Source organism: Electrophorus electricus, chromosome 14, assembly GCF_013358815.1.
Source record: "Electrophorus electricus isolate fEleEle1 chromosome 14, fEleEle1.pri, whole genome shotgun sequence".
Taxonomy (NCBI): Eukaryota; Metazoa; Chordata; class Actinopteri; order Gymnotiformes; family Gymnotidae; genus Electrophorus; species Electrophorus electricus.
Genome location: NC_049548.1, coordinates 5442716 through 5458500, shown reverse-complemented (window position 1 = coordinate 5458500; position 15785 = coordinate 5442716). Strand labels below are relative to the sequence as shown.

Sequence of the window (15785 nt, the reverse complement as noted above, 5' to 3'; positions counted from 1 at the left end):
CGGACGTTTATTGACAAACGATAGGAACACCAGCACTCACATGCAACACAAACAGTGACCATGAATACGACAACGGCTAACACGACCATCGTGAACATAACCAATGCCCGACAACCATGCACATACAAACAGGGGTGTAAATACACAAATACAACGAGACCAAGCCAGGCACAGGTCTCTGCTAAACGACATAGGCATGGTTACAAACCAGACAGACTGCGTGCGGCGGGCCGTAACCACGTGCCCTACGGGAATGCGTGCGGCCCAGGACAATTGTGTATAGTCATTCGAACCAAGCAACAGTGTATGCAAACCCTGCAAGGGGAAGGTGACCTATAAGGAAGAACCCCGAGTCTTCACACTGTTTAGTGTATCTGCTCAGATTCATAACTTTGTAAAGGTGTGATTCAAAATAACTAGTCATGGAAGGATAAAGCAAAGCATGGACTCTAAACTCTATTACAGTACTTTTAAACATATAAAAGTATTCATTATTTAAACTATAAGGGCTATGGAAACTAACAAAAATAGAAAAGTTTGTTTAAGATTAGAAATGTCTAAGATAAAACATCTAGGAAATAGAAACATCTTTAGTGTACTAGTAAACATGGTATTTTCCAAATGGAGACCAAAATCCCCAGTGAACACCTGGTACGCAGTGTGATGATGTCACACTGAATGTAGAATGGGCCCTGCTGCCCCTGCCACACCTGATCATTATTTCCTCCTGGCAGGGGGAAGTACCCAAGACTTTTGCCATTTAAAGTGTCGACTAAGTGCAATTCACTTTTTAAAGAGCCCATTTCTACATGTACCCACAGATAAATCACAGCATAGGGTACAAGATTAAAATAAGCCTGAGATACAGAATTGTTTTAATCTTTTGGTTTTTTGAGTTTATTATTTTCATAGTGCAGAGAGTTAACAGAACAGCAACAGGTTCATGCACCTTTATGTGCATGTAGAACATCTACGTAGAAAAGTAAACACAGCTATATCTGAATGGTTTGTCGGAAAACTGTGGCCTAAGCTTTTGTAAAAAAATTCTTCATTATGTATTCCTTGTGATATTCTTCCTTGAGCGAATACCTTTTAGGGTGATTTACATATGCATCAGGGATTTCCGCCTCAGATAAAAACATTAGAAACCCATAATGTGTGCTTTTTTGCCTAAGGGGTGGACTTCTTTTCAGAACCAATCGAAAAAAAACCTCACACCCTAATGATGTCACAAACTTACAAAAAGCCATGCGCTGCTGAGTTTCCATATCCTGATCATTGTAGTCAGAGTGATACACAGGATCTGCACTTATTGTTTCAGGTAAACCATACAGTGCTATTCCATACGCTAATACAACTGCTTTATTCAGGTTTGAGATTATATTATCCAAATGTATCATGGCTGTCAGCTTTGTTTTAAATGTTATTGGGTATTTTGATAGCATGCAGTTTTCTTACATTTACTGTGAAGAGGGAGCAGCTGCATGCGTTAAAACATAGCCGTTGTTCATTACTCACATTACTCACATATAGTTATGGAGAGGAATGAGGTGTGTGAACTGTACAGTAGGAGAAGGGCTGCACCGCTGTAAGCCTTTGCTCACGAAAGCGGTGAGCTTTGGGCTGGTGTCTCCTCTGTGTTTTCAAATATTCAGGAGACAGGTGCTTCATGGCTAATTAAAGCTGTCATGGCAACATAATGCAGCTAAAGACATGATTTCCATTTGTACTGTAACAAACTAATTTCCTCACTGGACCTGGAATAACTTGGTTTTGCAAAGTTAATTTACAAATGACAGTAGGCATGTAAGGTGCTCGTACATTTTATCTATTGTTTTTAGCCACTGCCTTTTTAATTGCTTGGACAATGTATCAGTATGTTTCCTTTCTGTATTAAAGTACTGAGTAAAAAAAGTATATCATTAGAGTATATTAAAGAGTATATAATTAAAGAAAGTGTTTAATCACTTTTATGGTTTGCTTTTCTATTATGCTTACATGACCAATGAAATAACACCAGTGATTTGTGTTTCGGAACAGACATTACAGTATCCAGATGTTTGGCAGGAGGATTTCAGGTAAGTATGACAACTTTGAAAACATACCACAACTTTAATTTCCCATGGAAAATAATACAAGGAAATTGTTCAGGGTATTTACCTCAGACTATCTCAGAACTGTATCTGCTTAGGGTAATAAAAAAAAAAGTTTGAAGAAGATCATATTTTCTTGGTCCAGGGGATGAAACGGCAAAGTTTTACAGTGCAACAGCGACCATGGAGGAGATTCGGTCTGGTTACCTTTACAAGTCCCCCCCTCCATATATGTCCAAATCCTTGGTATGCAAAGATATAGTAAATATAAACAGATATCTGTGTCTGAAGACCTTTTGTGGCATGAAATCTTGATTTTGCACGCTGCTGCAGAAATCGTGGAAGCGGAGGTACTTTGTGCTCGGCAAGGCTGGTGGAAACATCTATAAGCTGAAGTACTTCAAGGATGAAAATAAGAGAGAGAAACAGCAGGGAGAAATCAAATTATACGAGTATGCGCATAATCACCATGTTCTGCTTACTTATATTTGTCATAAAGCCATGAAATCTAATAATAATATACTATATAATACCATGAAACTGGACATTTCCAATCAGACATCTTACATAAGACATACATTATTAGATCAAGGATTTACTTGTTCCCTTTTATACTCCGATTTACATAATTCATGGTTTTATTGTCATTTTTTAATGTCGTTTCCTAGAATCTCCTTGCTTTTCCTGTGTCCAAAAACACACCCTAGTTGGGAATGGATCCACAGAAACTTCAAATGCACTCCATCCTGTGTTTTGTACCTCAAAGTACCAGACAGAGACTATTTCCTCATTGGGGAAAACAGGTTAGTCATGTTATTTGAAAATAGTTTTCATGATAACTCGAAGTTTTTCCCTTGTTTTGTGTTGAGGAAATGTTATAATCGTGCAGTTCAACAATTCAAATGAATCTTTTGCATATATCCTAACATTTTGCAATGTTGTTGAACATTTCTCTGAACACTACATATTACTATCCCTGTGTACACGGAGATATGTTGATCTGATATTAGAATCATTGGTCTAGGAACACTAGTGCCACACTGAGAACCATCATGCACTGAGGTGAAGAGTTCCGTAGCAACAGATGAGGCTTTGGGTGGACAGCAGTGACAGGTGCTTCTTTTGTGAAGTAAATAGCTGAAATACATCATTATGTTTTTTTTTACCCTCTGTTTTCCTCAGTGATGAGATGGAGAGCTGGTTTAACATCATATTTGATGCCCTGAATACACGTTCACACACAATGATCAGCTTTGAGGTAATGTCACTCTGTGCACAAATAACATAGCAAGACAAATGGAATAGATCATCCGCACCGTTTACTTGTTTGTGCAACAACAAGAAGAGTCTGTTGAATCTAATTCAAATGGTTAACATTTCATAGGAAAAGAAAAAACCGAGGTCAACATCTGAGCCTCTGATAATAACGTCATCAAACAAGGATCGAGAATTTGGAGAACACAAACGAGTGAGTCATGAGCATTTCACTCCCAGACGTTATAGCTGTCTGATCTGGCAACTCAGGACCAATTGCTGCTGTATTTTCTGAAGGGCACTGTCACTTTTCTCAACATCTGCAGGAAAAAGACGATCACAGACCAACATCTTCCTCAGCAAGGTGTTCTGCCCCAGAATCATTCAACACCCAATACTCTCTCTATGATTATCCTACCAGTTACAAAGCAACAGAATTACTAGTAGGTTATACTTAACACACACACAACCACAAGCTACTAATAATACTAATAATATACTAATATCTACATTTATTCCAAAATAAACAATAAAAGTCCACCCAAAATTCTCAAAAAAGTGAAGATGAGGATGATGAGGAGGACGAGCAGAAGGAGAGGGAAGAACTGGATAAAGAGGAGATAGGCGAAGAGACAAACAGCAGCAACTACATGTCCATGGAAAAAGTGTACGAGCGTTTCTTGGCTTCATTGCATGTATTGCTGTCTACTGTCTATGTTACGAATATATATATTTTTTGCATTACACATAAAAGTTAAAAAGACACCAACCATTGTAATGCATTGGATTACTCCCCAAAATTTCAATTCTGACAAGAGAATATTTAATGCAAATTGTAATTTTCATTTGCTTTTTGGTTATTTGCAGGATGGAGCTTGCAAAAGGAATTCACAATGCAGTTGACACACATCTGCAAACAAAGTGAGTACAACCCTGTGACCTCCAGTTTGGCCAGTTTTCTTTTATTAGATAAACATTACCACTTAGATTAATTGGTGAACACTCATTTTCTTTAACAAAACTCTTTCGATTTATTTCAAGCTAAATGAATCATACTGATAGAAAAATATTGTGCATTGCATATTGTGCATCATCAAATATATGATAAAGGCTGCATGTCTCTTAAAAGAGTATGGTCTATTAAATTGCATTATGTACATGTACAAACAAAGACTCAGGTACAAGCTTCTGAAACACAATATCTCCATGACAAAGGTAGAGGGGCATTCCAACTATTGTAATTCTACTGCCTCTTAGATAAATCTTACAGATGTTTACTGCACTTCTCAACAATGCCCTGAATGCTAAAAGTAAACACCATTCTTCTCAGAAACAGGTTGTTTATGAGAGAACCTCTAAACTAAAACAACACTTTCTGTGGAGATGAAGATATGTCATGAAAGTGGGATACTGAAGAACCTTTAGAACTGGCCAGACTTGTCTGGCAGTGAATACAGCAGAAACTTGGCATTGATCTTGTTTCCTCATAGCCAACAGTATTAACCATGACAATTACCTTTAGTGCTCTTGTAACTTGTAATATGTAGTCACTTAGACAAGAATTGATTTTCTTGGATTAAATTTACTTGATGAAATTATGAAATTAAGTGGCTGTTTTAGATGAACCAAAGAGCTCTTTCCTCTGAATCCAAGCAAGTATATACCATTCTAACTTAAAGATAACACAAAGCTATCCTTGTCTGTAGATTGGTTACTGAAGATGAAAATTCTGAGAACTTGTGCTTGAATTGCTCTGGCAACAGGACTTCCACTGCTCTGAACAGCCAAATTCCACAGGAGATGTGAGCATAACGACTCTATACTTTAATCTACAACAACAGTGTATATTTGCCTATGTTTTTGTTTGGCTGTGGTGTTTGGAGTCACCGAATTTGCTTTTTCCTCAGTGAAACATTTGTCCCTGTGGAAAAGGAGATTTACGTGAGTCAAGAATTGCTGAGAAATGGTGTGATCTTCTCCGAGGAAGCTGGCAAACCATGGTAAACAGCCCAGTGATAACTACCCACATAACAGCCTGTGTCATCCAAGTGTGCTGAACAGGTTACAAATGTTCACTCATTGCCTTTCTCTTGCCATGCCAACCTTCTCTCCTCGGCAGTGTGTCTGACTGCAGGCTTATCCAATTTTCCAATATCTTCCATAAAGGCGACCAAATCTTAGCCATCAATGACCTGCTCACATACAATCTGGGTGAGGTGCAAAACTATCTAAAGAGGATTAATAAAGATCAGGTAAGAATGCATGGCATTGAAACAAAGCGGTGAGTCAGACATAATTGGAGACATGCTGAAAGTGATTTTCTTTTGGCAGGTAAAATTGACCATCCTAAGACAACCCGGATCCAAGCCCTTAAGTGAATGCGGTGTGTAATTTGACCTCTGCTCTCTATTATCTGACTCTAAAGCACCTTGCTGCACTCTTCTTTATGCGATACAAATATAGGCACACGTTGTGCATGAGGGGAGGGGTTGACATTCAGGCACACCGCTTTACAGGGAGCAGACAGCCACTGTTATGGAGAGTCGTGAGCGGCTGTTCAAAAGAAGTACGTACTGTTACCTGCAATTGGAAGTACAGTATGTACCTCGCATCCCTCTAGTGGTGATTGTTTGAACATACATTGTGAAGATTTTAGTGTTGCACTGCAGTGGCTCATAACAAACACTAACTAAAAATGTGATGCTTAAGCAACATGCACTTTATGGAAGATTTTCCTCCGGTATGTTTTATGTAAAATATATTTGTCTTAGCTTATACAATACACACTGTAAATAAGTTAATGCACTAACAAAAATGAATACAAAGGCCTAATGAAGTTTGTAGGACGTAATACTTGACTGTACTAGGAATATTGCACTGTAAGACATTATTTAAGCTATATTAAAATAATTAAACCACATTTTCTCAAACCTGAGGACCTCATTTATTAAATTGCTTCAACTGCTGTCATCAGTATGGAAACAGCACCCAACTGTATTCATCCACCTGACACCCACAAGCAACTCATTGTTTGCAAAGAAGATATTAACCAGTGGATGACTCCAAATGTCCCATCATTACTCCAGAACAAAGCTTCTAGTTTTTTGGAAATTAGTTTTGGGAGATACATGTTGTTATACTCCCGTGAAGATCAAAATTTAAACCCATTAGTTATTTTTGACAGCAACCTCTATTAAGAAACACATAAGGTCATTAAAAGAGCACATTACTTCCAACACACACATTTTATGGGCTATGACATTCTCTCCATTGCTGAGTGAGGTCTAGACTGGATTACTGCTACTCGTCTGCCCAAGCCAACTATTAATAATTTGCATTGAGTTTAGAATGCTACTGCCAGGATCTTGTGCACTAGACTGTAAGATCACATTAGCAGGCCCTCATATCTCTATAGACTGGATCCCCATGTCCTTCAAGACTGATTTTAAGATTCTAGGCATTAGTCTTCAAGCATAGTGGCGCTCCTGCTCCTTACCTTAGCAAAAGCATTGTTTCATACGCTCCTGCAGGTCCTCTTAGGTCATCAGTCATTTACTCATCACGCCCGAATCCCAGCTCATAGAGGCCGGGGGGGGGGGGGGGGGGGGGGGGGGGGGCATCTTTTAAGTAAGCGCTCAAACTCACATTTTCTACCTGCAAAGCTGATAGTGACACTATCTGCATGCTCTTAAAACATCATGCACACCTTTAATATTGCATCTAATTAGGTTTGGATGACCTTTTATCTGTAAACTGTTGGCACTTGCTCCATTTTTTTTCTTTTTAATCCAGTCAGGATTAATGCTTTTTGTCCATCTTCCTTTCTTGTTTTACCTTCATTTATTTTTACCTTTATTCATCCTGTAAAGCGCTTTGTAATATTAAAAGGATAAAATCTTAATAAAATTGATAATTATTTGCATCTACTGAAAATACGTTTGGGTCACCTTCACCGCAAATGGTTTTGTATCAAATCATGGTTTCATAACAAGGTTACACAATCCCACTAAATTTAGATAAATTCATTGCAGATAAATATCTTGCTCTCTAGTGACGTCAACAAGGCTGCAATGCATTTTCCCCTTCATCGGCCTTCCTAGTACATGATGCAATGAAAAGTTGTTAATGCATTCGCCCATCAAGAGCAAATATCTCTAATATGCTAGGACTTTAGGTACTGCTCACGTAGATAAATGTGTCCCTGCCCATGATAAAAATATGAATGACCTGAATTTAAAGCTTTAATAAAACAATTTGTTTGTCATTATGTTTTACATGCATATTAAATTATAATTAGTGTACTATGCTGAGAAATGTTAAAACCAGCCACACTCAGACACCCCAAATTTTAATACCTAAAATCCAAAAGTACTCTGTTAGCTGTTTAGTTTAAACATTGCTTGACTGACTGAAATATAATGTTTGTTTGTGCACTGGCCCACATCAATTGCATAAAACCACTGCGAAAGATAGCAATTAAAAAAGCAGCATAAAATGTCTCCACATCTTCCCAAATGAGAGGAAAGGTCCTATAGAGAAAGGAATATTAGTTCCAATGGCTGGATTCAGGGAAACACTGCTCTGATGGTGGGCCAAAGGCCTTGCAGAGGTCATCTCCTGTTACTGCCTTGAATGTGTGCCAGCGCAGCTGCTCAACGGCACTATGCTGAGGCCTCGGGCCTCGGCCCGCCACTCGCTGAAGCTCTGCTCCATGGCCTTCCTGTTGTCCCTGCTGCCTACGTTCACCGTGGGAATGATCTTCAGTGGCTGCAGCCACTGCACAAAGCGCCTCAGCTCCAGGTAGCTGCTGTGTTCGCTGTACGGAATACCTGTAAAAGGCAAGCCGTGATCTGAGAGGTGGACTGCAACTCCCACAATGCTTTTAGGGTTCCAGGAGAACCGATGTGCCTGTACATGCCGACCACTCACTCACCCCTGAGTTACATGTAGGATACAAGCATATAAATGTCTAGTGCTGTACATTTCACTTCTGAATCTGTTAATGTGCCACACTGGCTGGAGAGACAGGCAGCATTTTTTTTTTTTTTTTAATCCAGAGCAGAAACAGGACTTAAGTGCAATAAAATTACACCCCAAGAGTTTGAAGAGAATCATTCAGTTTGATCTCTTAAGTCAATGTTAGAGAATGAAAAGATGTTTAGCCAAGATCAAATTCCTGAATGAAGTCCTCCACTAGAGATATTTTTGGATTCTTGCATCACACATGCCCTTTAAAATTTTATGGACATGTTGCAAAAGGTTGCAATCAGGCTAATCTTTAACCAGGTCATATTAAGTGGTTTTATTTTAATATTTTTCAAAGCATCTCTGAATACACAAGTCACATAGCATTTATCCATATGTTGTAGTCCTATTCCAAAACCAGTCTATTTACTTGGATGCATAAACCAAAAATAGGTGCACTATTTATACTAAAAGCAGTGACAGTATATATTTGAAAATAGATCACGTACCATAAATACTGATGTTGTCTTTGACTTGAGGTTGTATGTTCTCAACACCCACTGACTGAGTGAAAGTCCAGCCTGTGGGCTTGAAAGCTACCAGCTGGTCATATGTCCCCAAAAACCTATTCAAGTGTGTTTTTAAATTCTGGAAAGAGAAATTCAGAAGTAAACCACCACGCCTTGTTTACATTTAACAAGACATACTTCCTAGGGAGTGCTTACACTGTGCAAGTATATTTGTAAAAATCTGAAATGCCCATTTAGATACGCTGCCCTTGCACGAGCGATTCATACACCAGGCCATGATGGAAGGAGTCCTGAGATGGGGCAATTCAGACCAGAGAGCAGTGGCTCCCAATACTGAGGGACAAGGCCGCAAGCACCAAGTGCCTTCCAGGTACGGAGGATCAGAGCCGCGGCAGGGTGGGGCTCTGAGCCGTGGTTTGCACACGGTGTGGGAACGAGCCCGTTAGGCCTCGCAAGGGGAGCTCTGCTGCTTTATCCTGGTGCCTGCAGCCACACAGAGCCAGTGGAGCAGCCTCGGTGCAGCAGTCGCGTGAGAGAACCAGCGTGTTTACAGAGCAGGCATGTTGCAGATGTTTTGTGCAGGTGTAGAAATGTGAGAGCTTGCAGGGGGACATTCCCTTTACATGTTTCCACTGCTGGAGTAGTGTCCTGAAATAACAAATGCTTGAATGAAAACCTGAGCCGTTTGTGTTAGGCAGGGTCAGTAAGGGTCATGCACTTAATGTTGCAGAGCAGGATCTGGTAGTACATGTAATGTACTTTGAGAAGGTTAAACAAAACACCACCTAGGTTCTCAGCAGTAATGCGAGGGAAGAAGAACAAGGCTGTCAAAAGGCCAGTGAATGGTGTTGCACTGAAGTATTTTTTTGCAGGTATGCCGCAGTTGCGTCAAGCTTCAAGTCATTCGCAGTGCGGGTATTGCTTTAGTTTAGCTACCGTTTATGCGCAGCTAAACCAGTCTTTTCAGGGGCTTAACGCTCTGCCACACAATAAGTTCAGCGTGACCGTCCTGCCAAATCAAACAGATGTAGTACCCACACAGCTGCGCCACACGCCAACATCAAGTTTAATCAGACCTGCCCCCAAACAAAAATGAGGTGACATTTCATTACTCACAGGCTGTGATGCAGTTTTAATTCTTACAAAACTACTGATGCATATACCTTTTCCCTAGACTTGCTTAACTGTGGTGCCAATGGTGAATTAATATGGAAAATACTTAAGACTTCAGTTAGGTCCGGGAAAATACAAACCAACGTTGCATCTTTAAACAATTATTGTTCTATTTGTACAATGACAAATAGAATGTCAAGCTCCCCAATAAACTACTGTAATCTATACAGGCATAATTAATGTTACTCATTCATATTTACTGTAGTCCATGTTTTTAAAAGGCATAAAAAAAAGGTAGTGATCCATGGCCAGCTGTAAAATTATATAATGTGTCAAAGAAGTTATCCATGATGTGGAGGATGGAAAGATGCCAAGCTATCACTGCTGTTCTCTGGTGAAAAGCTGCGTGGGACAAAATTCTCGCCCGTTTCAATGCCAGATCCACAAGCAGATGGTCGAGTGGCATCATGTTATTAAAAGATTTAAAGCCCTAGCAGCAGAAAGCATTATCATTTTTCGCTTTAAATTAGCTAAACAATGTGCACATCAATTCTAAACTAAACCTCAGAAAAACACTGGTAAGGTTATACCTACCGCATTAGGTCTAACATAACGCACGGGTACACATTAAAGGGCAGGTCCGAAGGACAGGACACCACGTAATCTGTTCAAATGCCACAAACTCTCAACAGTCCCGATAAGTTTTACCTGCATCATCAATAACGGCAGACTCGAGCAAAAACTCAATTGCGATACAAAACGCAAAAATCCCATCAAGTACCATGATGTGCATGTATTGTAAGAAGCACATTAATATGAATGTATAAGAACTTGGCTGTTAATCAGTCTGCATAGACTGACCTTGAAATTAAGCTGCATCATGGGTAGCACATGGACCCGAGCTGCTTTCTGATCGGTGGTGACACACTGGGAGATCTGCTCAGACTCCAGACAGCACATGGTGGCGTACCTGTCCCTGGACATGTACACCTTAGAGCCCAGCACCTGAGAAATTGCTGGGGAGGAAGAAGGGTCCCAAAGCAAGAACCATATGAACAGGAGTACTTTTATTCAAAAGAGGTACCAGCAAACCCACATTTAGAATCAATTACACACAACTTCCACCTGAGCAGGCAGTTAAGGTAAGGCTTCGTAGGACGATACTGTGTGAGAACATGCTCACAGCAAGGAACAGTCAAGACAACCAAAAACAGCTTTATAAAGATAGACAATTATTATTATTTTTTTAAATCATTAAAAAAAAAGTGCACTTCAGGAGAAGTGACATTTTCCTTTAATCCCTCCACAATATGGCTGTACCCAGCATCCCTGTGGATGAATGCGTTCTTTTGCAAATAGGATTGATTTTGTCTGCTGGCAACAGCTGAAGCAGCATGAGAAAACAGAGGACAACGTCCCAAGAGAGCAGGACGACATCACTTACCCAAGAAGACCTTCTCCTTTCCCACAGAGTAGGTGCCACACACCACCAGAGTGCGGGGGTTGAGCGTGACCTTCTCAAAGGCTGTGTTGGCAGCGAAAGTTATTACTTCCTGCTGAGTAGGAAAGGCATACTCTGGACTACAGTACCTGTGCCACAAAGATACACACAAAAAAAGTGAATAAAGCTAGCACACTGTGGCTTTATAGTTTCTCCTGCAACAAAAGCTCAGTTTCACTAATGACACAAACATCGCTAAGGAGCTGGGAGTGATCGCCATAGTGGACCATTCATCGGTGAAACTAAAAGCACACCCAGCCCCTGCACACCTCATTGTGCCAATCAATAATGCTAATATAATTCAAGCTAAAGCTAATCATGGCTCCCGAGTGGCTGGATCAGGGAGGAACTGAATATAGGCAGCATGCATGTGGTCACTGAACTCTGCAGGAATTCCAGTATCTGACCACTGGGACAGGCAGAGAAAAAGAGTAGGACAAATAGCCAGATGAAGCAGGCCGTTGTGCATATCAGGGAGAAGGAAGGAAGACTTGCGTGGTGTCCAGATACAGAGTCTGAACTCTGAAGGTCTGTAGCTCTAGGTAGTGCTCCATGGACGGATCTGCCCGGAAGTCACCTGTGTGCAGCACAGTCTGGCCATCTGGTAGCAGGAGAAGCAACATGGCTGCCCCTGGACAGCTGGACAGAAAAGTCACTGATGTGCCTCACTGCTGTGTTGTTAGCAAGCTGTCCTAGACTGCCACACATTACATACTACAGACAATACACAAGTAACAGAAGGGAAAACAAGAACTCACTGATTAGCATCCAGTAGGATGACCTTCACATCATCCAGTGTACACTGAGTGTTCATTGGAAGAACATGGATATACTGCTTGTCCACTTTCAGCTTTCTCTCCACCAGGTTGCCTGTTATCTACCATAACAGACGTAAACTTTCAGAGGTCGGAAAACTGAGAAGCTTGGGACTCTACTACCAAAGCATATCACACAAATACAAGAACCAAATTACCAAACAAAAAGGAGAGATTTATGGACCTTCAATGAAACTACTTTTTTTTTCCCCAGAGGGGAAATATTTCAGCAAACAAACGCAAAAGTGAGTTGACTTAGGAACCTTGACAAAGTGTTCAAAATTGAGCACATGCATCATGAAGAAGTCGGGGCTTACTTTATTGCAGTAGACAGGGACTGTCGAGTTCTTGTTCAGTCCGTCATAATGATCCGAGTGGAAGTGGGTGAGGAAGTAGGCCGTGATGCCCTGGATGGTCCCGTACTGAAAAGCGTCCACAGCAAAGCTGGTTCCTGAACAGTCATGAACAGTACGCCATTTCAGGATACCGCCAAGCACCTCTGCCTTTAATGGGAATTTGGCTTTAAAGCCCATTGTATCATATTGATGCATCATGACAAGAAAATGATGGATAAGTCCATGTCCTCCCTCACAACTTTGTTTATAAATTGTTTATAATCCACCAAGGTACTGTTCAGCACCCTCCTGGTTACTCCACTATCCCCATCAAATAAACACTGCATTATTTGTTACTCACTTGGTTCGTACATTCAGGGGAAATAGATTTATGAGACAGCACATTAAATGTACAAAATACCTTTCCTGGAGAGACTTATTTTGACAAAAATAGATATGCAATTGACTTTTTAAAAAATAATTACAACGAAGGGGAAATAAGACAACCGACCAGGGATTTTCTTGTAAAACGGGCATCGTTTGGGCTCCTCTGGTCCTCCATCTGTCGCTCTTCCTCTGTTCCACCTCTTCCTCCTCCCTGCCCTTCCTCCTCTGCTTCCTTCTGTTTGCGTGGGCTGCGCTGCCCCTTCTTCTGCTCCCTCAGTCATGGCAGGAGCCTCAGACAGCTCTGCACTCTTCCTCCACCGTCTGCCCCGCCCCTTAGCGTTTCCCCCGGCGCCTTCCCGGCGCATCCTGGGAGCAAGGGTCGCCTGCGGTTTGTCTCCTGTGTCTGCAGCGGCCTCCTCTGTGGCCTTCTTCAAAGGCTTCAATCCAAAAAACACTCCAATATCAGTTTGCTTCAACCCAGAGGCACCTGCCCTGCCCTGGGCTTTCCCAGAGCCTGTGGGGAGAGGTTGAGTCTGGGAAGCAGACAGGGCAGTTTGATACATTTCTTGATTCCTATAGGCACTGTTAACGTCAGTACCTTTGGCGCTAAGGTGGCTGAAATGTGCCGGCTTAGATACGCGTTCGCGAAGACGTTCCAGAACTAAACTTTGAGGAGATTGTAGCTGAGAATTACCACTACTACCTTTGTCAATTTTCACTAAATGCTCATCTGCAGCAGGTCTAACAGGTGAACTGACCTGAGACAACGGACTGTCTACAGCAGCTGCAGCCCTGAAAGTCATCAAATGCTCACGCTGTTCTAAAGGTTTTAATTGGTCACAGGTGTGTGGAAACTTAATGAGTGGCTCTCCTTGGCTACTGGCTTCTGTTTCGTACTGGTCCAAGACACCAGATAATTCATCATCACTTATCACAGTATCATTAAACAATATCAGTGAATCACTCAGATTATTTTCCTCTTCCCTGTCCATTCCTTCTAAAACATTAGTGTGAAACAGTTTTTTCTTAGTTTGGCTCCCATCTACTTCAGCAGGCAGCTCAGAAAGAGGAGAGTAGGAGATAAAATCATCAGTGTGTAAGGCAGAGGGCTCCTCTTTTATTTTCCCAGTCTGATACGCGCTGCTTACGTTTCCAGCTTTAACTGGTGTTGAGATCCTAAAAGTGAGTTCCCTGGACAAAGTCTTGGACCTAGACCCTTTGGCCGAAGGGGACCAGCCTTTCTTCTTCTTAATGTCCTCGGGGCCTGGAGACCTCAACAGCAGCAAGGCATTGGAGTGGACAGCAGGAGAAGCACTCTGGCTGGACACTGAGGACAGATTCACAGCATTGTCCAGAGAGCTTTCTTTGCTGGAGTCACTGGTAACTGCCTTTTCCTCCAGATGAACACTGGCTGTGTGGTCCAGCGTTGAAGGCAAATGGACTGGGCTGTTTATTGCTCGACTGTGAGCTAACAGAGAGTGGTTATACTTTTTGTAGTGAGTTGGAATGGAAGAGGAACACTGGAGACCATTTGGACATTCTGTGAAAATAAAACAATTAGGACCTAGCATTGCAACTGACAATCAGGACACAGTACAAGAGACAAGTGTTCAGCCTTATGGCTGAGATGATAAATAATCTAGAATTTATGGCTGTGCAATACAAGCAAAATATTACATTTGTTATATTCCTACAAATTGTGGGAAAATGTGCCTTGCAATATATTAAAAAGACAATATTGCTGAGCCCATACTATGACATGGCTGAAGACTCTGGCTTGTGTTATTGGGACCAAATGTGAGTGAAACGATTAATCAAAGAACAAAATGGAACACCATCCTGACCTGTCTCAGATCACAGAACAGACAAACTGTGCCTTGTTTGCATATTGCAGCTGTGAGCCAATACTATAATGAGGATTTGAAAACTGACTGGGCAGCCCAACTAGAAATATCGTAAGAAATAAAGAGCCTATAGTCAACACACCTAAATGTACGGTTAACGGTTTAAAGTGGTATGTGTTTAGGTATACCGTTATTAGTTTCCCCAGGCGTATCCAAACACTCTGCAACATGCCATCGTTGAGACTGCACCAACAAGGATGAAAATGGCATTTGACAGACAGGACAGTGTTGCTCCGTTTGAAAGTCCCTAGAAGACGTACCATCATGCATTTCTTGTGCCACTGAGGCGGCTGGCAGGGAGGAGTTGGTTGGCGATGCCTTTGCTTGGCTCGCTTGGTTTCTGGTGCACGATATAGTGGCAGTGTCTGTCTCCAGACTAGACCTTATGTTACTGAAGCTAGGGGTTCTGCCCGACTTTTGCTTTGGACTCCTTTGCTTGGCGTGTCTCTGTCTTTTTGCTCCATCCTCACTGGTGTCGGGTTTACGTTGTCTCTTCTTCCTTTTAAGTGACTTGTATTCCCAAATATCACTTTCGGAGCTACTCTGTGACATCTTGAAATAGCAACCTACAAGCCGCATGCACTCACGAACCCAGCAAGAGGGAAACGCACACGAACGGCTCTGCACCTACAACACCGAGCATGATGACACACGGCAGCGGTCAAACAGCCTGTAATACCGAGAGATCGGTGCCGTTCAGCCTAGCAGACCAGGCACACGTTTATAACGCGGATCTGCATCGATACACTTCTGCATCCAACTGCACCTCGTTTCTTTACCGCCACTGTGAACGGAACAGTCGAACGCATTCATAACTGCATTTTCAACACAACGTTTATTCCACGCATTGCTAAATTTAGAAATAAACAATGTTCTGGGTATCATTGT

The 15785-nt window shown here is 41.5% G+C and overlaps 2 protein-coding genes across 3 annotated transcripts; one reads left to right on the top strand and one right to left on the bottom strand.

Annotated features, from left to right (window-relative positions):
• Positions 1-1307: 1307 nt before the first annotated feature.
• Positions 1308-5832, top strand: LOC113586607 (pleckstrin homology domain-containing family S member 1). Its single transcript, XM_035533539.1, has 14 exons — positions 1308-1321; positions 2041-2078; positions 2239-2339; positions 2427-2545; positions 2762-2896; positions 3276-3351; positions 3478-3561; positions 3674-3767; positions 3912-4014; positions 4215-4268; positions 5054-5149; positions 5255-5347; positions 5467-5599; positions 5679-5832. The coding sequence occupies exons 2-14, from the start codon at positions 2057-2059 to the stop codon at positions 5736-5738; spliced, it is 1170 nt and encodes a 389-aa protein (XP_035389432.1). The 5' UTR covers positions 1308-1321; positions 2041-2056; the 3' UTR covers positions 5739-5832.
• Positions 5833-7575: 1743 nt separating this feature from the next.
• Positions 7576-15707, bottom strand: dclre1a (DNA cross-link repair 1A (PSO2 homolog, S. cerevisiae)). 2 transcript variants are annotated; one of them, XM_027024848.2, is made up of 9 exons: positions 15026-15707; positions 13118-14533; positions 12589-12722; positions 12215-12333; positions 11952-12095; positions 11400-11545; positions 10817-10971; positions 8822-8960; positions 7576-8176 (listed from the first exon to the last, which is right to left on the bottom strand). In XM_027024848.2, the coding sequence occupies exons 1-9, from the start codon at positions 15474-15476 to the stop codon at positions 7968-7970; spliced, it is 2913 nt and encodes a 970-aa protein (XP_026880649.2). In that variant the 5' UTR covers positions 15477-15707; the 3' UTR covers positions 7576-7967. The 2 variants fall into 2 exon arrangements, with proteins under 2 accessions (XP_026880649.2, XP_026880650.2); XM_027024849.2 differs by lacking the exon at positions 7576-8176 and having other exon boundaries at positions 8868-9490.
• Positions 15708-15785: the final 78 nt, after the last annotated feature.

Coding starts and splice junctions, on each gene's coding strand:
- LOC113586607 (XM_035533539.1), top strand. CDS start 2,057: ATGTTTGGCAGGAGGATTTCAG. Junction 2,079..2,238: donor GTTTGGCAGGAGGATTTCAG/GTAAGTATGACA, acceptor TTCTTGGTCCAG/GGGATGAAACGGCAAAGTTT. Junction 4,015..4,214: donor TACATGTCCATGGAAAAAGT/GTACGAGCGTTT, acceptor GGTTATTTGCAG/GATGGAGCTTGCAAAAGGAA.
- dclre1a (XM_027024848.2), bottom strand. CDS start 15,476: ATGCGGCTTGTAGGTTGCTATTTCAAGATGTCACAGAGTAGCTCCGAA. Junction 12,096..12,214: donor ATCCTACTGGATGCTAATCA/GTGAGTTCTTGT, acceptor TTTTCTGTCCAG/CTGTCCAGGGGCAGCCATGT. Junction 11,546..11,951: donor ACTCTGTATCTGGACACCAC/GCAAGTCTTCCT, acceptor TTTGTGGCACAG/GTACTGTAGTCCAGAGTATG.